General features: G+C 37.1%; 1 protein-coding gene across 2 annotated transcripts in view; it reads left to right on the forward strand.

Moving 5' to 3' along the window:
- The first annotated feature begins 1506 nt into the window (after window positions 1-1506).
- The window catches only part of LOC133126274 (complement factor H-like), a 31346-nt gene continuing 6304 nt past the window's right edge, over window positions 1507-26548 (forward strand). The window contains exons 1-20 of one of the 2 annotated variants that reach the window (XM_061238311.1): window positions 1507-1663; window positions 1778-1954; window positions 2040-2145; window positions 2492-2568; window positions 7563-7745; window positions 8166-8336; window positions 9370-9546; window positions 11802-11969; window positions 12053-12217; window positions 12487-12663; window positions 14263-14439; window positions 15112-15294; window positions 16585-16662; window positions 19387-19554; window positions 19648-19812; window positions 20095-20271; window positions 21110-21292; window positions 21720-21902; window positions 22922-22990; window positions 23557-23730. In XM_061238311.1, the coding sequence (XP_061094295.1) occupies window positions 1591-1663; window positions 1778-1954; window positions 2040-2145; window positions 2492-2568; window positions 7563-7745; window positions 8166-8336; window positions 9370-9546; window positions 11802-11969; window positions 12053-12217; window positions 12487-12663; window positions 14263-14439; window positions 15112-15294; window positions 16585-16662; window positions 19387-19554; window positions 19648-19812; window positions 20095-20271; window positions 21110-21292; window positions 21720-21902; window positions 22922-22990; window positions 23557-23730 (3031 nt within the window). In that variant the 5' untranslated portion in view covers window positions 1507-1590. The remainder of the gene's footprint in view (window positions 1664-1777; window positions 1955-2039; window positions 2146-2491; window positions 2569-7562; window positions 7746-8165; window positions 8337-9369; window positions 9547-11801; window positions 11970-12052; window positions 12218-12486; window positions 12664-14262; window positions 14440-15111; window positions 15295-16584; window positions 16663-19386; window positions 19555-19647; window positions 19813-20094; window positions 20272-21109; window positions 21293-21719; window positions 21903-22921; window positions 22991-23556; window positions 23731-26548) is intronic. The other variant, XM_061238312.1, reaches the window with a different exon arrangement.

The raw sequence follows: 26548 nt of genomic DNA on the forward strand, positions 1-26548 counted from the left end.
TGGAATGTAAGCAATAAACTTGAATTTTTAACAAAATCTGTGAGGAAAGTATGACTCAAATATAGGAAAAGATCAAGTAAAATGCCCAGAAAGACAGGCAACTAAATACACAATGAAACAGGCAAATAAAATCAACCGACCACACATCTGCAAAGAGAAAGAAACCAATAATACAATCAATGACAACCAGGAAACAAGGCAGACAAGGAAAAGACGCACTAGGAATGGGGAGCTGATGCCCTCTGGTGGGAAAAGTTTGGAGCAATGACGGAAATCACCAGTAATGGTTTGTAGAGACACTCAATATGGAGCCTCTCATAGTGCACTGTCTATTTAGCAGTTGGTGCCAGCACAGTGTTTTTAAAAGGAAAAAATGGGGTGATCTGATATAATGAAACCAAACTCCAGATTCAACCAGCCTGTTTTACAACTGCGCTGAAGTTTTGTTAATGCCGAGAGTCATACAATTAGTGAATTTTGTTGACATGCCCTAATTTGCCAGCGTCTAACCACAAGTGTTTGACATTTACGCCTTGACTGTGAGAATAGGTTCTCGTGTGGAAAACTACTATCGGGTCTGACCAGCAGTAGAGTAGGCTGTTGTTCATATTGCATAGCATGCTGAACCTACACTACCAATATTTAGGGCTCTATTTTCTGGCCAGCGCCTGGCTTGTGGTGAGCTGCCGTACTGGCTACTTCATATTTTTGTAATCGATTTAATCAATCCCACCAACTCTGGTCATTTCATCCTGTGTGCCGAAGTGAGGACTCTCATAATAAACAACAGATAGATAATTTAGATAATTCTGACAAAAGAAAATAGGCATAATTTCAAACTGATTTATGAGATCCGTTGGAACTCAGTTAAAAAAAACGTGATAGCCCAACTCTGCAAATAACTGTCTTGGAGGAACATTTCATTCCTATATCCATATCACAGACGCAGACTATGGGAGTACATACATCCTGTGCAATATGCACGACTCTTCAAAGACGTCATTTGATTGGCCAAGAATGAATTCAGCTTCAACACGCCAACTATTATATTCTGCTTACTCCAGCCCATTTGCCCCACGTGCTGCTTGCTTTGAGCTTTGTGCTTCTCGCCTCTTGTCTGGAAAATACCAACATGCAGTAGCCACACATAATTGACTGTGCCAATGCACAGGTGATTCTGGAAAATAGGGCCCTTACTGACAAGCTAATTAAATAGTGTACTTGCCTGCAAATATTGAAATATTTGAATAGATCACTACTTTACAGTAGAAATGACCAAATTACTAAATTACTTGTGGTTATTATAATTAATAACCACAATCTATGACTAGCATTATGCACATTGTGCTGTGGAAGAAAACATTTTCAAATATGTACTTCCTTCTTTTCTAAATCTCTCATTAGTTTCAGTGTGGTTTTATTTCTAGCATTGTATATTGCTAAATTCTTAGCTAAACCAATTTGCAAAGGCTAAACTAGACACGAGTGTATTTTATCTCTGGAAAATGATTAACTCATCAAAGGTTATTTAGCCACAGTGGTTCTGCTGTGAGCTCACAACACAAGACATTCCAGACATTGGAATTGAAAATGCAGACTGTAAGCTATGGGTTCTTTCTTATATCATGGATTTGCTTTTCTGCTGTGGCCAAGGCACAGAAAGGTGAGTATTGTTAACACAATATTTAGTACATGTTGATAAAGATGGTACAGTATTTCAGTTTGGTAATTGTTTTTTGATGTGTCTGATAAAATATATTGCTGTTGTGTTGAATAGGTTGTTCTGGCAGTTCAATACCCAAAAATCTAAAGACTGAATTACCCTCCGAGATGAAAGATATCTATGCACATGGTGACCCTTTGAGGTTGACTTGCCAAACTGGCTATGCTGGATTTCTGAGAATAATTTGCACCAATGGTGACTGGACAATAATTCGAACACGTAAATGTGAACGTAAGTAATAGATTTTGTGGTTATAATTCAGATTTCCCGAGTGAAATAGCAGTTAATCATAATTATGCAAAACCCCTTTTTTTAGCAAAGCAGTGTGGTCACCCAGGTGATACACCACATGGCGACTTCATTCTTACAAAGGGAGACGATTTTGTATTTGGATCTCAAGTGGAGTATACCTGTGAAAAAGGGTATGTGTACTTCCACCTCCATGTGCATATCACTGCCTTTTTGGTTTTTGCATTCTACTTATAACTATTACATGTACAAATACAAAGTGAACTCCAGTCTACCATTTTGCGCTGAAGACAAGAATGCCATACTATTTTAATTTTCACTTTGTATGAAACAGGTTAACCTTAACTTTACTTTTACAACAATTATTAGCCAAGTGTCCAAGAAATGAAAATCTGCCTACCAATGTTGAATGTAACAAAAAGTAATGTGTGATCTGTCAATGTCAAGAAAGAACACTGGGTTGTATATTCAAAATTCTATTTCACAGAAGCCAAAACATGATTTTATGTGTCGTTTTAGATACATATTGGCTGGAAAGGTAAATCACCGTAGTTGCATGGATCAAGGATGGGATAATGCCATTCCCGTTTGTGAAGGTACATAAAAATGACAAATTCTTCCTTTTCAATAAACTTTCAATTTAATTATGCAGGCACTTTTACAAATGTCGACATTAGGTCTGGTTTCAGGCAACATTTGTATATTTGTACATTTTTAAATGCTAGTGTTCTTGCATTAAATACAGTTTGGTAATTTCAGCAAATGCAGCATTTTACATTATAGCTAGTTAGCAGATAGACCTATCCAGAGCAGTTTACACCCGTTTTACATTCTTTTTTATATGGACAAATATGTAACATTCTTCATGATACAAGGAGAGCACCCTCACTTGGGTAAAACATGGAATGGTGGCATTGCAAACCCAGTTCCCTTTCCATTATATTACATTGTCTAAGCAGTAAAGTTGTGTTTACACCAGCAATGGAAATTCTGCTCTATCAAACAGCATGATGACAAGAGTAAAGTCAACCACAGGGCATAAGCCCTGTGAAGCCAAAAATGGAAATTTACTGAAAATTATGGAACGGAAAGGTCCTGGGTTCTGTAGGCTATGCTTACAGTCTATTAAGGGTTTATTCAGATTAAAGAGTTTAAAGAGCAGGCAGAAACACCGCAGAAACACCAGTTATCTAGGAATATTGGGAAACTGTGACTTGCTGATTGCATTTGTTAGCAGTAGCTAAACTATCAAATGTGTGTTGCTGACATCAGCAAGTTCATTTGTCTAGGAGCATAGTCTCTCTAGACATTCAGTCTCTCATTGAGTCTATGGATTTTTTTTTTGTCAATTTTACTGGCATAGGCTTTCTACAGTTTGAGTTGTTCCAGGTGTTTGTCACTAGGAATTTTTTGGCCCGTGTAGTTTATCATTTCACACACACCCCTATTTAATGCCCAACTCTCGCCTTGACTTGTATTTCCTTTTGTCCATATTGATCTTTCCACTCATCCACCATTGGTGGATTTATAATGAGCTGCTATATGGGCTGCTTTCACTTAGGGCTTCCACATTCTACAGAATTTCTACTTTTGTTCAGTCGGCTACTTCACAGTAGCATTCTGGTGATTTGGCCAAAATTGCCTAAAACATTAACATGAATTATATTTGCTGTGTTACAAAAGCCACATGGAACAGTTTTTTGGCTATAGCGTAATAGGTATGTAAATTATTTGGGTGATCTGCAATTGGGTATTACAGCAGTGCTTGGCAGTTTTAGTTTGATGATTAATGTCATTTAAAGGCATAAAATGCAGGATTTTCATCTTGAAAATATTATAAAACAAACATGCTCAGCCATTACTATGAAATGCTGACAACCTGTGTGTGTTTCTGCCTAATACCTTGCTTGTCTACATGTATGTGTTATTCTAAAACTTCTCGGGCTGCTTTATTTTTTACTGTATTATAAAAGCATGTGTCCAATATATTGAACTCATATCGTTCTATGATCTAATAGAAGGAGGGCAAGAAGAGACGTATATGGATCGGCTACTACAGTGATTAGAGATTAGCCTTGGTGGATCACCATTAAGCAAGTGGCTGGCTAGCATTCAGTAACATTACAGTAGGTAGCTGCCATTATTAGCTAGCTAAGTAAATTCCGTTTTGTACATCAGCTGACTTATATTTTCGGGAGATTCTACTGGCTTTTATCCTCTCCTGAGCAGGGAGTTTATGCCTATCCTCCCAAACTTTCAGAGCACTTGAGATGCCTGAGGAAAATAAAAGCGACAGTGAATTGAGGCTAGAGGCAGACTGAATGGAGTTGAGAATGGGCACATAGACATTTCTTGTATGCAAACAAGGCACACATCAAGGCCCAAAATTCTGCATAGTCTGTCACAGGTGAATAGGGGGAAAAAATCATTTTCTTCAATCAAACTAACATTTCATATATTGAATGTGGACACAAATGCAAACATATTTTGCAACTACTGGCTGGTTAAAACCCCCATTAAGACCTAAAAATAATATTACCTTAAATTGTACCTTTTATTGGTCATTGATTCAAAGTGCAGCATTATATCCCATATACCGTTGTAAAGCTTAGAATCTTCACACAAAAAAACGGTAAAACCACTAGACATGACAAAAGAAATGAAAAAGCAGTCTTCCCCAATTTCATATACGTAACTTGAACAATCAAAGATAATCTGATGCTTCTAGTGTCAAATTATCTGATGAATTCAATTCGGCCTTACTTTTCATTAATGTGAACTACGATTTTATTAGTGAATCTAGCATTGGATCATCCCGAATAACTGTGCGCACCTGCCCTGCTATAAAGGACAGAGGAATTGCATGCCAAAAACTGGATCATGCTCCTTATATAGACAAAGGGAGGAACGGCTCTGACCACATGAAAATTGACTAAACTGGGCTATGAAAATCCAGAAAGTATTCTTATCTTGGGTGCAAGATAAGATGAAAAATATACTGACAGAGCACTTTATTAGGAAGATTATTTCATGCGATTATCTAATCAGCCAATTGTGTGGCAACAGTGCAATGCATACAATCATGTATATACGGGTCAGGAGCTTCAGTTACTGTTCACATCAACCATCAGAATGGGGAAAAATGTGACTTTGAGCATGGAATGATTGTTGGTGGCAGACAGGGTGGTTTGAGTATCTCAGAAACCGCTGATCTGCTGGGATTTCCATGCACACTAGTCTCTAGAGTTTGCAAAGAATGGTGCAAAAAAGCAAAAAAACTTAAGTGAGCAGCAGTTCTGCAGACAGAAATGCCTTGTTAATGAGAGACATCAGAGGAGAATGGCCAGACTAGTCAAAGCTGACAGGAAAGTGACAGTAATGCAAATAACCACACATTACAACAGTGGTACGCAGAAGAGCGTCGCACATAAAGCATCATAACTCTAAGTGGATAGGCTACAGCAGTAGAAGTCTAAAAAATACGTCTAATAAATACCTAATAAAGTGCTCACTGAGTGTATATATACGGGTGTATCTCGAAAAAAAATTATATCGTGGAAAAGTTCATTTATTTCCATAATTTAATTCAAAAAGTGAATATTTCAAGCCTTTTTTTTATGATTACGGCTTACAGCTCATAAATCAAAAAATAAAATCCAGTATCTCAAAATATTAGAATATTACATAAGACCAATCAAAAAAAGGATTTATAATACAGAAATATCGTCCTTCTAAAAAGTATACTCATTTATGCACTCAATACTTGGTCGGGGCTCCTTTTGGACAAATTACCGCAAAAATGCAAGATGGCATGGAGGCAATCAGCCTGTGGCACTGCTGAGGTGTTATGGAAGCCCAGGTTGCTTTGATGGCGGCCTTCAGCTCGTCTGTATTGTTGGGTCTGATTTCTCTCATCTTCCTCTTGACAATAACCCATAGATTGTCTATGGGATTCAGGTCAGGCGAGTTGGCACAGTACCCAAGTAATCAGTAATCAAGCACAGTCATACCATGGTCAGGAAAATAGTTACTAATAGTTTTGGCACTGCTGGAAAAGGAAATCAGCATCTCCATGAAGCTTGTCAGCAGATGGAAGCATGAAGTGCTCTAAAATCTCCTGGTAGACGGCTGCGTTGACTCTGCGTTTCTGCATTGATCACTGACTGTGGAAATATCACACTGGACTTCAATCAACTTGGATTCTTTCCCTGAATATGCTTTGATACAGCTCTCTGCGAACAGCCAGCCCTTTCAGCAATGACCTTCTGTGGCTTACCCTCCTTGTGGAGGGTGTCAATAAGTGTCTTCTGGACAACTGTCAACTGCATAAATTAACATACTTTTCAGAAGGACGATATTTCTGTATTATAAATCTTTATTTTGATTGGTCTTATGTAATATTCTAATATTTTGAGTACTGGATTTTTTATTTTCATGAGCTGTAAGCCGTAATCATCAAGATTAAAACAAAAAAAGGCTTGAAATATTTCACTTTATGATTGCAGAATCTAGAATATATGAGTTATTCTTTTTGAATTAAATAATGGAAAAAATTACTTTTCCATGATATTCCAATTTTTTAGATGTACCTGTGAGAGTAAAAATTTTTACTTTGTGGGCTTGTACAAAGCAATATATTCCAAATTCTCATAATGTAACCTATGTTTTAATCACAAATCAATCACAGCCTGAGTGGCCGAAATGAGAGAGAAACTGGCAGGAATTTGCAGATTAAATTAAATTTGTAATAACTATGACATTTAAATTATTGTGCTTTCTGTTAATGCCAACCCAATGAAACTTTAAATTATATAATTACTTTTGCACTGGAAAGATGAAAAATAATATCATACAATGTTTCAGTGAGGTAGCATTATCAAGAAAGCAAGTAAGATTTTATGAATAAAATCATAAATTCATAGTTATCAATAACTCCGTAAGGGTCAAGTGCTTACAGCATTTGGGAATGCTATAGAAATATGTATTTGTAACTGATTACATGAAACCCTCTTGCAAATAATACTGTATATGCATATTCTAAGTACCATGGGCTCACTGAAGTGCACAATGGTAAACTCTTGGATAGTAAATTGTCAACATTAAAACATAGCCTGCTGTGGAATTTGTCTTGCCTACTACATGCCTACTAATTAAGCATAGCTTATTGCCAGTTGGTGGGAGAAAGAACCTGTGCAATTAAATCTACAAGCCTATATCAATACATTTTAGCCTACTCGGTAGGCTGGCTACCTTGCACGATAGATACATTAAATCTATTTAATGGGTGATATGGTCCACAATTAGGCTACTCTTTTTTCTGCATATGCATATGCATATCTGCATACAAACCTGTGGGTGCCCCTGCAAGCCAGCAAATGCTAATTTAGTCATACTGTACAGTAATGTTGCCCCTATGCTTGTGTGAAGACAACATGAAAGTACACAGATTTTGTCAGACAGTATTCAGGACAAATGATGTTTGAATCCAGGCCTTCAGTCCATAAAAATTGAAAAGTTATTTTCTTATGTCAACATTGTATCTCAAATCTGACCCATTGTGAGTTCATTGTCCATTTTATGTGTGTTTTAGTGGTGAAATGTAGTCCAATACCACAAAGTCGATATTTGAGTACCTCTGGGAATATTGAGAGCCCTCAATATGGTGATGTAATACAGTTTGACTGCGAAACTGATAAGGAGAAAAGAGTTGGGGAAAAACAAATTCACTGTACTGAGACCGGTGAATGGAGTGCAAATGTGCCAACATGTGAAGGTGCGTAATTCTTTCAATGCCATTAATGTCCCTGGGCAACAGCAGCCTTTATAAGTATTTGCTAACAAAGCAAAATATACCAGACCGAAGTGTGTGGCCCTTTGCCCCAATGCCTGTGAAATGGGACCAGATTTCAAAAGACCATGACTACAGAATAGCCATAAAGTGGTGAGCACACTTTAGTAACTCCTCTACATAATTTTATGAGTCATTATAAAGTCATTACATTTTGCTTGCATTACAATGTTGTTCTATCTGGTGGTCATAATAAATTATTTATAGATTTAAAAGGTAATGAGCCAAGCTGATGAATGACAGCATAATATACTGTCACCGACCCTCATGATTCCTTTTTGGGAACATTAGTGCATTACACATGATGTGTTGATACTTTAATGCTATTTTCCCCCTTTCCTTTAGATGTAACATGTAAACTACCAGATATAATAAATGGTCGGGTCACAAACGAAAAGAATATTTATGAGAAAGATGACATCTTATTATTTGCTTGCAATGAAGGCTATACACCAGTGGGAAGAGCATCTTCTACATGCACCCAACATGATTGGATGCCAAAACCACAATGTGAAGGTACTGTATCTGTTAAACTACCAAACGTTAGTTTGCACACACAGACACATTTATGTAGGGTAAAGGTCCATAGAGCAGAAAGCCATACTATGCAGGGACTAAGATTTTCTTTTACATACAGAAAGTACACAATGAAAACAAAAGAAAAATCTGGATCTTACTTGATCAATTTGCCCTCTACCCTCTCTCTTTGGCCACACTGTAAAATGTAAAAATCTCATATATAAATAGCATTTAATTGAAGTCTTATGTAGTGCATTGCATCTACTATTGACTTACACCGATCAGCCACAACATTAACACAACACAACAGAATGCTTTAAACTGTATTTAACTTGTGTATAAACACTTAATATTTCATAAGTTCATTACATTCAAAAGTTGAAATGAAATGAAAATTGAAATCTTGTAAGCTCATTGCGGGGGGTGCATTGTTTTGTTATATAACTATCTTGGTATGTACTGGTGTTCATGATCACGTCTATCTTAGCAGGTGCTCCAGGACCTGTCAAATTTTTCATATTTAAAAAAACTAAAAAGACCACCCGCCAATGCATGGGATCTATTTCTTCATAAGTTTCACCACATGCAGTACCATGTAATTCCAAGGGTGAAACTGATGTATAATTAGATGCCATTTATTTTAAAGGTGGTCTTTATGTTTTTGAAATATAAAAAATTCTAGAGGTCCTGGAGCATCTGTGAACACCAGTAAGTACCAAGATATATAATAACCGTGCCTCCCAATGAGCTTACAAGATTTCCATTTTCATTTTAAAAATTTAACTATTGAATTGAATTCACTTATAATTATCTGCTTATGTACACATATATACACATATCATCTTGTTTATAGACAAGTTTATACAGTTTAACTCATCTTTAATCATGAAAAAATCAGGTGGTTTTAATGTTGTGGCTCATAGTACAACTAGGCATGGAGTGTCATGTTAGCCACCCTTAGTAGGCTATCCTTCATCAGTATGCATTTATGATCATTATTGTGTGTTGTTTTATCTGTTTTCCCAAACAGAAACGGTTTGTAGAGCGAGAACATCAACAAATATTACTCCCAAAAAGACTGTATTTATTCCTGGAGAAAGTGCTAAAATAGTTTGTGAGCCACCGTCTAGAACACACACAAAAAAACGGGAGGATACAGTGACATGCAGAAACGATGGATCATGGTCATTCAGCATAGAATGCGAAGGTATGGTTAATGGTAAAAATACTGATGATGGCACGTTTTTATTGTTCTGGCTCATTCCTTCTTATTCATTCACCATTTTGTGAAAATAATTAATATAATAGCCTCACAATACGTGGCAGTAGTGATCGACCAATATGTTTTTGTCCCTGCTCATTACCAATAAAATAATAATTGAAGTGTCTGATGGCAGAAAAGTGCAGATGATATTTAGCATTGTGAATTAAAAACTTAGCTATGGCAAAATCAAAACATAAAAAGTAAAAATGCAAAACATCTGTAAAGCAGTGCTAAAATGCATAAAATCTGTTTCAAAATGTATTTTTAAAAAATTTCTTCGATATATTCCCACAATGTCATTTCTGTAGCAATATTAATTGTATGTATTCTTGTCCTTAAATTGGTGCTCCATATTTTCTTCTTTCTCCAAAATATGCAACAGCTTGATTATCTTCTAAGAAAAATAAGCACTTAGCTCCTCTTCAGAGCTTAATTTTCATTGTAAATTGATCATTTGTGAAAAAATATGTTTTGTGTTTGTCTAATATTACATTTTGTCGACAGATCTGAAAACATTCAGTGTGATAAATATGCAATAATAGAGGTAATCAGGAGGGACTCTCTCACAGCACATTATAGGGGTACATTTGGCCTGTTTATACTATACTGGAATATCATTGCCACCAGTATTAAGTGGCTAATCCACGATAAGGGGTTAAAATGCTGGATAACGGTTAGTGTCTATACACTCACTAAGCACTTTATTAGGAACACCTGTACACCTACTTATTCATGCAATTATCTAATCAGCCGATCGTGTGGCAGCAGTGTAATGCATAACATCTTGCAAATACGGGTCAGGAGCTTCAGTTAATGTTCACAAAATAGTGTTCCAAAATAGTGTTCCTAATAAAGTGCTTAGCGAGTATATATTGGTGAATCGATAATTGGTCAATCACTACTGGTTAGTAGCCAAGAGTTGCATTTGATGAGGCACAATAGAGTTTGTACATATTTTGTTTCTAAAAGTTAAAATTTAATTATTAGGGCCACAATATCCATGAGAATAGCAGACGGAAAGCTCATACATCCTAGGTTTGAAATTAATTTTTAATGCAACTTCGCATATGAGTGAATACTTAAGTAAGTAATACTTAAATAAGTGAAGAACCATGCGCAGACTCAGGGATAAGAAGAATACGGCAGGTTTTATTAACAATCCGAAAACAGGCAATGGTCGAGATCCAGGCAGACAGGAATATACAGGGTAATCAGAAGTGTAGTGGGTAGACAGGCAGAGTTCAAAACCAGTAGACAGTTCAGCAAGCGAAAGTGCCAAACACAAAATCCAAAAACACGGGGAGTCAAAAGCCAAGCAGATATCAGAACCAGGAAATCCAAAAATCAGAGCACAGGAAAATAGACAGGAAACTGGGCCTAACTGTTCTAGCAAATAAGGCTAGAACCGGGGGCAGAGAACAGATAGCAGGTAAAACAAACTAGCCCTGAACAAACTATGCAGACAGGTATATATAGAACAGATAACAAGGGGAAACGAGAATCAGGTGTGCGAACTGGGGAACAGATAAGAATGAACAGGTGAGACAATAGAGTGAAGGACAGGAAGGAAGTCCATATAAGGAGTGAAGGGTAGAGATATAAATGAGGAGAGAGGGAAAACCAGGAGCAGAGAGCAAGCACAGAGAGGGGAAGAAACGATGGGTGTGACAGCTTATTCCTGTACTCCACCCCAGCCATGTGGGACTGAAAATTTGGAGACACAATAATAACCAATGATTTGATAAAATGAATTGATTTTTTTCCTGCAAGAATGTCACAGAGGTCTTAATATGGTCCTCCAGCTGGTCTGGGCACTGATTTTTGTACCAACCAATTGCCTTGTTTTTAATCTACTGACAGCTCTATAAATGACCCTGGTTCAAACCTGTTCCGGAGCACAGTAAAATCATAAGGATACACTTGCAGTCTGCAGCTGTAGCCGGTACTCATACACATGTCAGATAAGATATGATTTAGTCAATTAAATAATTAAGACCAGAAGTTTGCACAAACTCCTGAAATGGATCAGCCCTAGTTGTCTACCCCTGTTCTTGAGTGATTTTCCAAGAAACAGTTTTGCATCCATGATCCATAAGATCCAAATTTTCAGACACCAAAGTAGTAGCAGAAGTATAACATATATTTGTCTTTATACACATTTCTTACAATAAGAACAGTTTTTCATTTTACATTTTCAGAAACGATCTGCACAATTACACCAGAAGACAATATACTGTATTTGTCGTATTGGCGCTATACTTTTAAATACAAACAAACGTTATCATCTTACACCTGCCGACGTGGATTCAAAACATCTGGAGGCTCTACTTGTGAAGTTGAGGGCTGGGTGCCACCGCTGTGCCCAGGTGACTTTTCTTGAAATACATTTTTTGGATTGGAAAATGTATTTCAGATCACCATATTAATCTCAAACCATTCATATTTTCAGCAATAACATGTAATCCAGAGATTCCTAATGCTATCATTCTGAGTGAAAATAAGACTTACACATTTGATGAGCGTCTGGAATATGAATGTAAACTTTTTCATGGACCAGAAGGAAAGCAATACGCATACTGTGGGGTTAATGGCTGGCAATGGCCTAACTGCAAAGGTAAGTTTTTCATATCAAATATGCCATGGCATTATAAAGCTGTACTCTGCAGTGCTGATTATGACTACTGCACAAATATAATGTTAACATCAGGTGATTCATATAGGATCAAGCTCAAAATTTTAATTTCACCGATTAAGCTTGGTTCAATTTAACTGAGAATTCAGGTGTTGTGTTGCTTGGTGTATTTCCCTCAGCTTTTATGTAAATTTCCTTCACCCAAATGTTTGCCTCAGAAATCTAATGTCATTCATCTTCTTTGTTTTTAGCAAAAGAAAATTATTGCAAAAGACCTGATCTAGAAAATGGATATCACATCAATGTCAAAAGAGATGCTTCAGTCATTTATTATAGTTGCGTTTCTGGTTATAAACCCTTCATGGAAGGTTGGTGGGACAAATTGACATGCAAGAAAATGGAATGGTCTAACATCCCAAAGTGCATTGGTAAGGAATCACTTTTTCCTGTTATTTCAGCTTCATGTGTTGCGTTATTATCAAGCTGTGCATGTTCTGTAGCCTACCCTATGCTGCACTACTGAAAGCTAGAAAATAATAGACTAGCGTAGTTACTAGCATTTAGATTGACTTGCAACCATGTTTATTAGGAATTTGGATTTATAAAGCAGACAAACCCCCACATTAAATAAGAATATTTTTAGAATCCACTGTGCCAGCCAGCTGCTCGCTTTTACACCCCAGCCATAAGCCCATGTACAAGCAGTGGTAGAGGAGACCCAGTCATACATGTGCACAGACAGCAAACCAGGGGTGCCCGGCCAGCCAACTTCAGTTGACGACATTGTGCTGATATCTCCAGAAAATAATTTTTGCAATATCTTATACAAGATAGCTACTACAATATACACAAAATGTTTTAGTTTGTCTATGCAGAAGTTTGCTATCACTTGCTTGGCGGCCAGGTTTTGTTGTTGTAATGCACATGAATGCTCAAGACATTTTCGCAAATGGAGGGGAGTAGAGATTCACACTTGAATGGTGGTGCTCTGTCAGATATATAAAGGGGCATTGTGAAACAAGTGCGACTCCCAATATTGAGTTTTCAGCAAATGTTTTCAATATTGGGATTGTAAGGTAGTTATGCTTGTGTGCCATATGGCACTCTTGGGATTGAAAGGGTTAATGCAGGAAAAGCTTTCATTTACAGAACATAGGACCTTCATGATGGCTATGAATGCTGGGTCATGCAACTTAGACCTTCTGTCAGAGCTCGTATGTTGCCCCTCACAAGTTCAAGAATCTGCTAAAACCATTCAAACATTCACAAATATGGGGTCATTACAAACCTCCCAAAAGTATGGGGGGAAAAGAAGAATCACAAAACAACACAATTTGACCATTTTTATTTTTTATTTTAGGGTCAACTGTTCATTTAACCATTAAATCATGCTTTGCTATACTATAATAATACTGTAAACCAACATTTGAAAACTTTGAAAATATTAAAAATAGTTCAGCATAAAACAGTCCCTACTCTGTAAGTATTTGGACAGAGGTACAATTTATGTTATTTTGGCTTCTCAGCAGTTTCAGATTAGTCAGGTCTATTCAGTCACTTCCTTAGTGCAGGTATAAGAAAGATTTCACTATCTAGGCTTCTTGATTCTAGGCTTTTGATAGCATTAGTCAACATGAGGACCAGAGCTGTGCCAATAACATGAGTCATTATGAGGCTGAGAAATAATAATAAATTTAAAAAACTGAACAGGCCTGGTTTCTGATCATTATGGCTATCATGGACCTTAGTGATATTGAAAGAGCTGAAATCTGTTGGGTTGATGGGGTAGAAAGAAGCCAAACGCATGTTTTTCCTGTTGTGATAGGTGTTAGATTTTATAGCTTTAATTTACTTTTAGTAACTGTGCCACAAATCCAACAATATTTTCTCTGATCTTTTCGTATTTGTATACAAGTCTGGTGGATTGCTGAAAATAGTCCTCTTGGTACCCTATTACATTCATATACAAAAATTGTTAGTGTTTTTAATGTTTGGATTCATTAAAGGTTATGTTACCTTTCTTATAGATGAAACTGCATGTGTTCCTCCAACAATTCTGAATACAAAAGAGGAAGTCAGGAAAGACCTGTATTCAAATGGTGAATCTTTGACATTTGAATGTGAGGATGCATATGAAATGGAAGGTACTGGCCAGATAAAATGTGTAAATGGAGAGTGGAAGTCACAACTACCAGTCTGCAAACGTGAGTAATCCATAGCTGAATGTTTTTCAGATGTATTTACTTACTCACCACAAAGCACCAAAAAATAATACAAAATTTGGGAAATATTCAGTTAGAATTAAAAGGAATGTATGTAAATTATCAGGTATAAAAGGGACATCTTGGACACTATTTGAACAGGTTCCATTTGCAGTGTCATATGAATATAGAAACATTAATATTTTTACCTTATACCTGTTCAAGCAGTTCAAGCGGGCAAGAAAGTGGCAGTAACTCAAATAGCCATGCGTTACAACAGTGGTATACAGAAGAACATCTCTGAACACACAAGTGGTTGGAGTACAGCAAAACAACAAAAAACAGAAAGTCCAAAAAAAACAAGTCTAATAAATACCTTAGAGAGTGGTCCCTGAGTGTATATGCATGATGGCAAGTACGTCCAGTTCATCTAATGATTTTGCTCCTAAAATACATATTTCTAGGAAATGGCCATTGATAATCATTCGTTTTTGGAATACGTCATCACGTCTATGGGTTTTGGCAGGGTGTGGAATAAATAAATAAAGTTGTTCTTTAAGACAATTCAACGAGATGGCAGTAGTTCATCTTATATTAACCAAATTAACCAAATTGTGTTAAGATTGTGAAGAAAGTTGGTTAACCATTGATTAACTATATCTGTTTTCCCAACAGCATCTGGTTATAGTTGTAATCCTCCCCCACGTGTTGCAGATGCAACAATTACATCAAAATATAAGACAAAATATCCTCATCAATCTACAGTGCAATTCCAATGCAGAGATTTATATGAAATTCAGGGAAACAGAGAAGTCACCTGCACCAGTGGAACGTGGAGTGACATTCCAACATGCATTTGTAAGTACTAAAACAGTAGATTCATCTCAGCTATTTATAAATTGGCTCAGGAGGCAACGGGAGCGGCGCCAGGACTCCATGATAGGTCGGGCCTAGAAATGTCACGAGCGGACCTGTTTATAAAAAATAGAAATAAAATTAAATGAATAACTAATCATGTGCATACACACATTACACATTGGCTTTTGTAAATAACGTATTCAGGCTTACGGTAAACCTAAAGCCTAACAATATATTTTGTTCTTGCTGTAGCCGTTTTTGTTCATAATTCGTGCAACCAAATTCCCAGGGCCTGAACATGGGACATATCGAAAGTAACGTATCGAACTGCAATCAATTTAAAATGCATAGCGGCGACTATAATTTGCACCAGATTAATGTAACTCTTATTTATTAATCCAAATACTGGCATTAAAGAGAATGCTTGATTAACTGTTCAAGAAATTCACACTGCAAATCAGACGTTTCGCCCGGCAAGAAGAAGAGAATGCAATGGTTTTTATGTTTTCTTTTGTGTCTTGTGTGTACTGGGAATTAACTGGTGCACGAGCACAGGGAATACACTGCTGCAACCTACAATGCTTCCTTTACGCTCAGCTAAACAATTGTGGTCGGCTTTGGGAGATGGACAAAATTACGATTGATTGGGCCTACGTTTGGTAGGTGTACAAAGTTATATAGATAGGCTATTCTAAAACACGGAATTCACTATTCACTATTAGACATTCAGAATAAAAATGCAAATCACCAGGCACAATAATACGGGACATTTCGGTCATTTTAGAGAAAAAGTCGGGACACCTGAAACTAAGTAGGCTGAAAAACCGGACTGTCCTAGGAAAAACGGGACCTATGGTCACCCTATTTATAATCATCCTGTGTAAATCCATTAATTTAGCCTAAATATTTTTACAGAAATGCAATACATTAGTTAATTAAAAGACTGCCTACCTGTTGGCGATTTTCACAAAAGGAGGCGGCGGGGGTTGGTTTTGAAATGCAGCGCGTTCACTGCTGTGTGATTTAAAAGGGTTAATGTGGAAGTTAATAATTATTATTTCATGTTGTAGACGGCTGTGTTTGTTAAATATGCGTTGTTGTAACTAAGTTGTTTGTTTACGGTGATTTAAGTTACCACTGTTGAGGTACTGTATGTTGATAGTGAAGTTCTGACATCACGCTGATTTCATCTGTAGAAGTGAAGAAGTTAACAGCTAAACTCTCGCTTGTGAGTTACCGTATTCCATCTGAACTACGCACCCCGCTATATCATATTTTTTCTCTTTTTAGCAAAGACAAAATCCACAGCAACTGAGCGGCCCTCTGAGAAAAGTGGCAATGGCCCAACGGTAGCGCCGTCATCCGCAGGTAAGAGCAGTCGTTTGCAGTGGGAGGGTTGCTGGTTTGATCTCATCCTGAGTGTGTTGAAGTGTCCCTGCACAAGACTCGTAACCCCCAATTGCTCCTGACAAGCTGGTTGGTGCCTTGCATGGTGAGTGGGTGTATGTATGAATGGGTGAATAAGAAGCATCAATGGTATAGTATATACAATTATAGTTATATATTACTCCCAAAGAAACTGAATTTATTCCCGGAGCAAGTGCTAAAATAGTTTGTGAGCCGCCGTATAGAACACACACGAAAAAACGAGAGGATACAGTGACATGCGGAAACGATGGATCATGGTGATTCAACATAGACTGCGAAGGTATGGCTAATGGTAAAAATATTGATGATGGCATTTATTGTTCTGGCTCAATCCTTCTTATTCATCCACCATTTTGTGAAAATAATGAACATAGTAGCCTCACAACACGTGACAGCCGTGATCGACCAATGTTTTTTTTCCATCTCATTACCAATAAAATAATAAGTGTTTGATGGCAGAAAAGTGCAGATTATATTTAGCATTGTGAATTAAAACATTTGCCATGACAAAATAAACACACAAAGCAAAATCTGTGTTAAAATGCATATGTTTTAAAATGTATTTAAAAATAATGTATTAGATATATTCCCACAATGGCATTTCTGTAGCAATATTAATTGTGTTTTTGTTCTTAAATTGGTGCTCCATATTCTCTAGGCAGTCTTCTTTTTCCAAAATACATGACAGCTTATCTTTGCTCCTCTTCAGATCTTAATTTTTCATTGTAAATTGATAATTTGTGGAAAAATGTGTTTTGTTTTTCCTTTTGTCTCATATTAGATTTTGTCTACAGATCTGAAAACATTCAGTGTGATTAATATGGAATAATAGAGGTAATCAGGACACAGCACATTATAGGGGCACATCTTTCTGTTGACTTTATACTGGAATATCATTGCCACCAGTACTTCAGATCCCCTGAAATTTTCACTAACAGTCTCTAGAGTTTGGTATGAAGACACAAAAAAACAATCAGTGAGCGCCAGTTCTGCGGACGGAAATGCCTTGTTGTTCAGAGAGGTCAAAGGAGAATGGCCAGACTGATTTGAGCTAGAAAAGCTATGTTAACTCAGATAACCACTCTGTACAATTGTGGTGAGCAGAAAAGCATCTCAGAATGCACAACACATCGAACCTTGAGGCGGATGGGTTACAACAGAAGAAAACAATGTTGAGTTGTCAGCCAAGAACAGAAAGCTGAGGCTGCAATGAGCACATGCTCACCAAAACTGGATCGTTGAAGACTGGAAAAACTTAGCCTGGTCTGATGAATCTCAATTTCTGTTGAGGCATACAGATGGTAGGGTCAGAATCTGGTGCCAACAGCATGAATCCATGGACCCACCCTACCTTTTGTCAATATTCCAGGCAGGTGGAGGTGGTGTAATGGTGTTGGAAATGTTTTCTTGGCCAACTTTGCACTCGTTAATACCAATTAACCATCGCTTGATACCACAGCCTATTTGAGTATTGTTGCTGACCATGTGCATCCCTTCATGGCCCCAATGTACCCATCTTCTAATGGTTACTTCCAGCATGATAATGCACCATGTCACAAAGCAAAAGTCATCTCAAACTGGTTTCATGAACATGACAATGAGTTCAAAATTCCTCAGTGGCCTTCCCAGTCACCGGATCTGAATCTAATAGAACACCTTTGGGATGTGGTAGAACGAGAGATTCACAGCATGAATGTGCAGCTGACAAATCTGCAGAAATTGTGTGATGCAATCATGTCAACATGGAACACATTCACAATGTGTTCATCTTGTATGAATAATTGAGGCTGTTTTTAGTGCAAAGGGAAGCCCTACCCAGTATTAGTATAGTGATCCTAATGAAGTGCTTAGTGAGTGTATATTGGTGAATTGATAATTGGTTGATCACCAAAAGTCTAAAATGTCTAAGTTTAAAATGTAATTATTAGGGCCACAATATCCATTCGAATAGCAGACATAATACATCCTAGGTTTTAAAATGATTTTTAATTCAACTTCTCAGGAACAGGTGAGACAATAGAGACAGGAAGGAAGTCCATATAAGGAGTGAAGAAGGGTGGAGATATAAATGAGGAGAGAGGGAAAACCAAGAGCGGAGAGCAAGCACAGAGAGAGGAAGAAACAATGGATGTGACCGTTTATTCCTGTACTCCACCCCAGGCATGTGGGACTGAACATTTGGAGACACAATAATAACCAATGATTTGATGAAATGAATAGATTTTTTTCCTGCTAGAAATCGATTAAAATCACAAGAATGTCACAGAGGTCTTAATATTTATGCTGAGGTTCTTAAGCGGTGGTCCTCTGGCCGGTCTGGGCACTGATTTTTGTTCCAACCAATTGCTTTGTTTTTAATTTACTGACAGGTCTATTAATGAACCTGGTTCAAACCTGTTCTGGAGCACAGTAAAATCATAAGTAAAATCATGCAGTCTGCAGCTGTAGCCAGTACTCATACACATGTCAGATAATGATTTTGTCAATTAAATAATTAAGACCAGAAGTTGGCACAAACTCCTGAAACAGATCGGCCCTAGTTTTGCATCCATGATCCATATGATGCAAATTTTCAGACACCAAAGTCGAAGCAGAAGTATAACATATATTTGTCTTCATACACATTTCTCACAATAAGAACAGTTTTTCATTTTACATTTTCAGAAACGATCTGCAGAATTACACCAGAAGACAATGTACAGTCTTCGCACTATTGGCACTCTACTTTTCAATACAAACAAACATTATCATCTTACACCTGCCGACGTGGATTCAAAACATCTGGAGGCTCTACTTGTGAAGTTGAGGGCTGGGTGCCACCGCTGTGCCCAGGTGACTTTTCTTGAAATACATTTTTTGGATTGTACTTTAAGGGAAAATGTATTTCAGATCACCATATTAATCTCAAACCATTCATATTTTCAGCAATAACATGTAATCCAGAGATTCCTAATGCTATCATTCTGAGTGAAAATAAGACTTACAAATTGAACGAGTATGTGGAATATGAATGTAAACTTTTTCATGAACCAGAAGGAAAGCAAAACGCATACTGTGGGGTTAATGGCTGGGAATGGCCTAACTGCAAAGGTAAGTTTTTCATATCAAATATGCCATGGCTTTATAAAGCTGTACTCTGCAGTGCTGATTATGACTACTGCACAATATAATGTTAACATCAGGTGATTCATATAGGATCAAGCTCAAAATTTTAATTTCACTGATTAAGCTTACCAGTGCCTTCTTGGTTCAATTTAACTGAGAATTCAGGTGTTGGGTTGCTTGGTGTACTTCCCTCAGCTTTTATGTAAATTTCCTTCACCCATATGTTTGCCTCAGAAATCTAATGTCATTAATCTTCTTTGTTTTTAGCAAAAGAAAATTATTGCAAAAGACCTGATCTAGAAAATGGATATCACATCAATGTCAAAAGCAATGCTTCAGTCATTTATTATAGTTGCGTTTCTGGTTATAAACCCTTCGTGGAAGGTTGGTGGGATGAATTGACATGCAAGAAAAGTGAATGGTCTGACATCCCAAAGTGCATTGGTAAGGAATCGCTTTATCCTTTGTTATTTCAGCTTCTTGTGTTGTGTTATTATCAAGCTGTACATGTTCTAGTGGGATCTGCTTGTGGCCTGTTTGATTATTGGTTAAGTTAGAAAAAGTATAGCTACAAAAACATAACCTGTTAAAAGGCTACTAATCATAATAGTAAATAAAGTAAAAATAGTAAAAATGGAGTTACCCAGAGAGCCATCTGGGAGATATGCAAGACCCAGTGCAAAGTTGGCAGCGCAAGTCCTATACAATGACATATTACATATTAAGTGCGATATGCATGTCCTTTTTTCTCAGGTGTGATAATAAATGCACTTTATGCAGGCTTCTTGATTCTAGGCTTTTGATTGCGTTTGGAGTCTTATTACCATTAGTCAACATGAGCACCAGAGCTGTGCCAATGACATGAGTCATTATGAGGCTGAGAAATAATAATAATAATAATAATAATAATAATAATAATAATAAAATAAAAAAACAATAAAAAACTGAACAGGCCTGGTTTCTGATCATTATGGCGATCATGGACCTTAGTGATATTGAAAGAGCTGAGACTGTTGGGTTGAAATCTGTTGGGTTGATGGGGTAGAAAGAAGCCAAATGCATGTTTTTCTTGTTGTGATAGGTGTTAGATCTTATAGCTTTAATTTACTTTTAGTAACTGTGCCACAAATCCAACAATATTTTCTCTGATCTTTTCGTATTTGTATACAAGTCTGGTGGATTGCTGAAAATAGTCATCTTGGTACTCTATTACATACATACAAAATTGTTATTGTGTTTTCAATATTTGTATTCATTAAAGGCTATGTTACCTTTCTTACAGATGAAACTGCATGTGTTCCTCCAAAAATTCTGAATGCAAAACAAGTCAGGAAAGTCAGGAAAGACCTGTATTCAAATGGTGAATCTTTGACATTTGAATGTGAGGATGCATATGAAATGGAAGGTACTGGCCAGATAAAATGCGTAAATGGAGAGTGGGATTCACCTCTACCAGTCTGCAAACGTGAGTAATCCATAGCTGAATGTTTTTCAGATGTATTTACTTACTGACCACAAAGCACCAAAAAATAATGCAAAGACCCTGGGCTGCAAAATTTGGGGAATATTCAGTTAGAATTCAAAGGAATGTATGGAAATTATCAGGGATAAAAGGGAAATATTGGGAACTATTTGAACAGGTTCCATTTACCATGTCATATAAATATAGAAACATGAATATTTTTACCTTATACCTGTTCAAGCTGGCAATAAAGTGTCTGCTCTGCCCTTAATAGCCATAAATAAATAAATAAATAAATCAATAAATAAATAAAGTTGCTCTTTAAGACAATTCAACAAGATGGTTATCTTATATCAACCAAATTGTGTTAAGATTGTGAAGAAAGTCGTTTAACCATTGATTAACTATATCTATTTAATATTCCCAACAGCTTCTGGTTATAGTTGTAATCCTCCCCCACGTGTTGCAGATGCAACAATTACATCAAAATATAAGACAAAATATGCTCATCAATCTACAGTGCAATTCCAATGCAGAGATTTATATGAAATTCAGGGGAACAGAGAAGTCACCTGCACCAGTGGAACGTGGAGTGACATTCCAACATGCATTTGTAAGTACTAAAACAGTAGATTCATCTCAGCTATTTATAAATTGGCTCAGGAGGCAACGGGAGCGGCGCCAGGACTCCATGATCGGTCGGGCCTAGAAATGTCACGAGCGGGCCTGGTTATAAAAACTAGAACTAAAAGAAATGACTAATCATATCCATACACACATTATACATAATATCGAAACTAACGTATCCAACTATAATCAATTTAAAATGCATAGCGGCCACTATAATTTGCATAATATTAACACCAGATTAATGTAACTCTTCTTTATTAATCCAAATACTGGCATTAAAGAGAATGCTTCTCGAAATTCACATTGCAAATCAGACGTTTCGCCCGACAAGGAAGAGAATGCAATGCTTTTTGTGTTTATCCCGCTACTGGAATGAAATGGCCTTTGTGTCCTTGTGATTCGATGCGTCCGTGCTCAATGTTAGAAACGAGAATGTTAGAAACCATTTAGCTCGGTCATTTTTTAGAAAAAGTCGGAACACCTGAAAGTAGGCTGAAAAACGGTACATATGGACACCCTATTTATAATCAACCTATGTAAATACATACATTTAGCCAAAATATTATTACAGAAATGCGGTTGATTATTAATTAAAGGACTGTCTACCTTTTGGCGATTTTCTCAAAAGAACGCGGCGGGGTTTGGTTTTGAAATGCAGTGTGTTCGCTGCCGTGTGATTAAAAAGTGTTAATGTGGAAGTTAATTATTATTATTATTATTATTATTATTATTATTATTATTATTATTATTATTATTATTATTTAATGTCGTAGACGGCTGTGTTTGTTAAAGATGGCTTGTTCTAACTACGTGGGTTGTTTAAGTTACCACCGTTGAGGTATTGTATGTTGGTAGTGAAGTTCTTTGCAGTTCTGACGTCACGCTGATTTCATTTATAGAAGTGAAGTTAACGGCTAAACTCGCCCATGCGAGTTACCGTATTCCATCTGAGCTACGCGCCTCACTACATTATAATTATTTTTATTTTTATATTTTTTTAAGCAAAGATAAAATCTACAGCAACTGGGTGGTCTAAGCAAAGTGGCCCAACGATAGTGACGCCATCGCCAGGTAAGAGCAGTCGTCTGGTTGTCGGAGGGTTCGATCCCACCCTGGCTGTGTCGAAGTGTCCCTGCCCAAGATACCTAACCCCCAATTGCTCCTGAGGAGCTGGTTGGTGCCTTGTGTATATGTGTGAAGCATCAATTGTGCAGCGCTTTGGATAAAGGTGCTATTTATATTCCAACCATTTACCATTTAAATTGTGGAAGGATCTTCAGGACAGAACTGAGGCACTGTTACTAAGCCATTATCAGTAGTCACAAACCAGCTTTGAGGTCCAGCTGTTTCACCAAAGCTCACCTGAATTAATATTTGTATTAGACAACACAATATCACTATGTTAGTTTGACTGTTGTATAGTTACAGACATAATGAGACATATTTGACAACAAACTAAATACTGGAATATTAGAGATGTTGAAAAATAATTGCCACATGAAACCATATATGATTTGTATGGACTGCATTACAAAAAAAGCATCATGCTTACCTTTGCTAAGAAATGTACATGGTAAATGTAGAGATATTAATTTCACAGAAAACAAGACCTTTATGCAATCATGTGTTCCATTTAGAAAAATATCCCTGTGAAAAACCTGTCCTGAAAGGTGGATTTGTGGACCCCTCAAGATCCACATACTATGAAGGTGATATACTGGAATATCAATGCTTCAGTCCATGTAAGCCCAGAACGAAAAGAAATATCACTTGTACAAATGGACAGTGGAGTGACCGGGTGGAGTGTACATGTAAGTTTTCTTTTTCAGTTGTTTTCTACTCAAATTATTGAAAATGAGTTCATGAAAAGTCTTGTATTAACAATTTGAAGACAGCTCATTCACATCAACAATCTGCTCATATTGAGACTAAAATGTTTAGGTGTCTCAGGACATTCTGAAATCTGGTTCACCCAATATGAAAAGTGATAGAACCAAATATAAACAAAAGAAAGCAACACTTTTATACTGCTTTTATATTGCTTTTATACCAATATAAAAGCAATAACCTCATATGCTGTAAGAGATTGGTGAAATAGTCATCCTTCTTCCAGTTGACACAATGATATAGTGGAACACCGTGCAAAAATATCATACAGTTTGTATGCTAGTGAACTTTTATATTGCTATAGATGCTGTTATTGTTTATACAAACAATAATTAAGAATGACCCCTAAACCAAATAGCCTATTAATAATGTTTGTTAAACATTACGTTTATAATAGAATTATCTTAAATGGATGTAGGTCTATTTATTGAACATAAACGGCAATGGAGGCTAAGACTTTCAGGAAGGTGTAAGTGCATACCGAGCAGCACCTGTGGAGCGGGCCTAAGCCTATCTTTTGGAGATAGAGGGGAGAGTGCAAGCTCGGTCAGAGCTCACACAGCCTAGCAAAAACCAGACCGTTGGTCGCACAGTAAAATGACCCGTTGCAAGCCCTGGGCCTCGTGCAAGAACCTCACACTCGCAGATTGATAAAAAAAAGTATGTGATCGCTGAAATCCATGCCAGCACAGATGAATAAACCTTGAAATTGTTGTGAAAAGTGCGTAACTCCACGTAAGTGCCGAACCATGAGTCCAACCAATTTTTCGGGCAGGAGTTCCCTGATCTTGACAGACTGAAGCATGCCAGCGTGTATGAAGGGGAGTGCATGTTGTTTAAAGGAAGCTTGCGGGAGCGATCATATTCAATTGGCTGGATAGAGTACCGTTATGTCGGAGAACAATAAGACTATATATATATACATGTATATATATATATATATATAATTCAGTGACAAATATTGCAATGTATCATAAATGATTGATTATATGGCATATTGCAGAATCACCTGTATTGTGATACTAGCGTATTGTTGGCAACATATCGTAATAGTATCACATCGTGAGTTACTCTTTCCACCCCTCGATCATTTTACTATTCCAATGTGTTGAATGACTCAATAGCCGGGGAATTCCAATTTATTTTTACTGATTATTAAAAAAAAAAAAAAAAACATGTATATGCCCTGAAAGTGCTATTGCTATTGCTTTTTTCCATATAACATACCCCAGAAAATAGAAATGACCAAATACCGCACTCAGTGTAATATAACAAAATATTTTGGTTCTGATAACTTAATTTATGCACAGATCGTTATGGAAAGTCTTCCATCTCTTGAGATTTTTGCAGTTGTATGTGGTACACAAATATTAGTTGGCTAGCTAACATTCCATCTATTCACTGTCACACAGCTACCTATATAGCCAATGCAATGAAATAGCCCTACGACATGAAGAGTGAAATATTTAAATGTATTCGTAGCCACCTTTGACCAGTTCAGTTATCGATAGTTCTATCTAACAAACGAATATGACCTGAATGCGGTCTAATTTGAAATATGCTGCGAATGCATTTGAGTCTGCTACGTAGCTAAAGCTAAACTCAAATTGTATAATGCTGTTAATTATATCAATAACCAGTTAGCTAGCAAGCCTCCGTGTGGTGGTGGCCACTAGCGGAGTGAGCTGACAACATTGAAAAGGTATAGCTAAGATTGGTGCAGACCAACCTTACGAAAGTACCACCTACAGAAGGTATACTTAGCTAAGAACATTTCGGGAAACACGCTGAAACGTTAGGATAGAGCTTAAGGTATAACATACGAACAACGTAGCATTAAGAAGGCTTCAGGAAACGCAGCCCTGAGCATGTGAAGCCATGTTTCCCAAATGTTATGGTGACCTGAAATGGGGGGACTATATATAAACACTGCTGTAATTTCTACATGGTGGAACCATAACGTATAATAAATACCCCTTAATAAAATCTGAGAATGTTCACTTTTACCACATGTTAATTGTGTGATTCCAAATCTAAAATGTAAGCAAATCGAGACATAATTGGTGTTTGTCCCAATCACTATGGAGAGCACTGTATATTCAATCTACCAGTATTTGTCTGCTCTCTTTTGCGTAGCCTAGCCTAATACTGTTTGACTTTACTGTCATGCTTTTTTCCATTTGAGCTCATTTGGATGAAATGCTTAAATTATGTGTGTAGACGTTTTTAAAATCACTATCAGTGTAGCCGTTTCCTAAATATGGGGCAAAACTTATCAAATCAAACACGGCCAGTGACGTCACTGGATGGGTTTTGGCTTGAATCTCCCGCCTGTGTTTCCCAGAAGGTAACGGGTGCTCAAACTCCACCCTTGAATGCAGAGACTGTTTTCTGGATGGCGATCACATCACACTCAGTAAATATGGTAACTTTAGCATACAAATATCACGGAACATACATTGGCTAGCCTGAGCGATATGACGGACAGCTCTGACTTTGCCGGTTTAGCTGATGCCGTTTGGTGACGTTGATGGCTGCAGTGGAGCCGTGTCCTTAGAGGACAAGCTTTTCGATTTTGAAGAAGAAATACAACCTTCCCATTTTTAACCGGGATTTACAGAGGAAGAATTGCGAGAGAGACAGACAGCGGAGGAACACGGACAACCGAGCATCAATAACTAATAACAACAATAATAACTTGGATCCTTGCTACGTCCTCCAGTACTTCCCAACTTCTTCTGC

Source organism: Conger conger, chromosome 4, assembly GCF_963514075.1.
Source record: "Conger conger chromosome 4, fConCon1.1, whole genome shotgun sequence".
In the NCBI taxonomy this organism is placed as follows: Eukaryota; Metazoa; Chordata; class Actinopteri; order Anguilliformes; family Congridae; genus Conger; species Conger conger.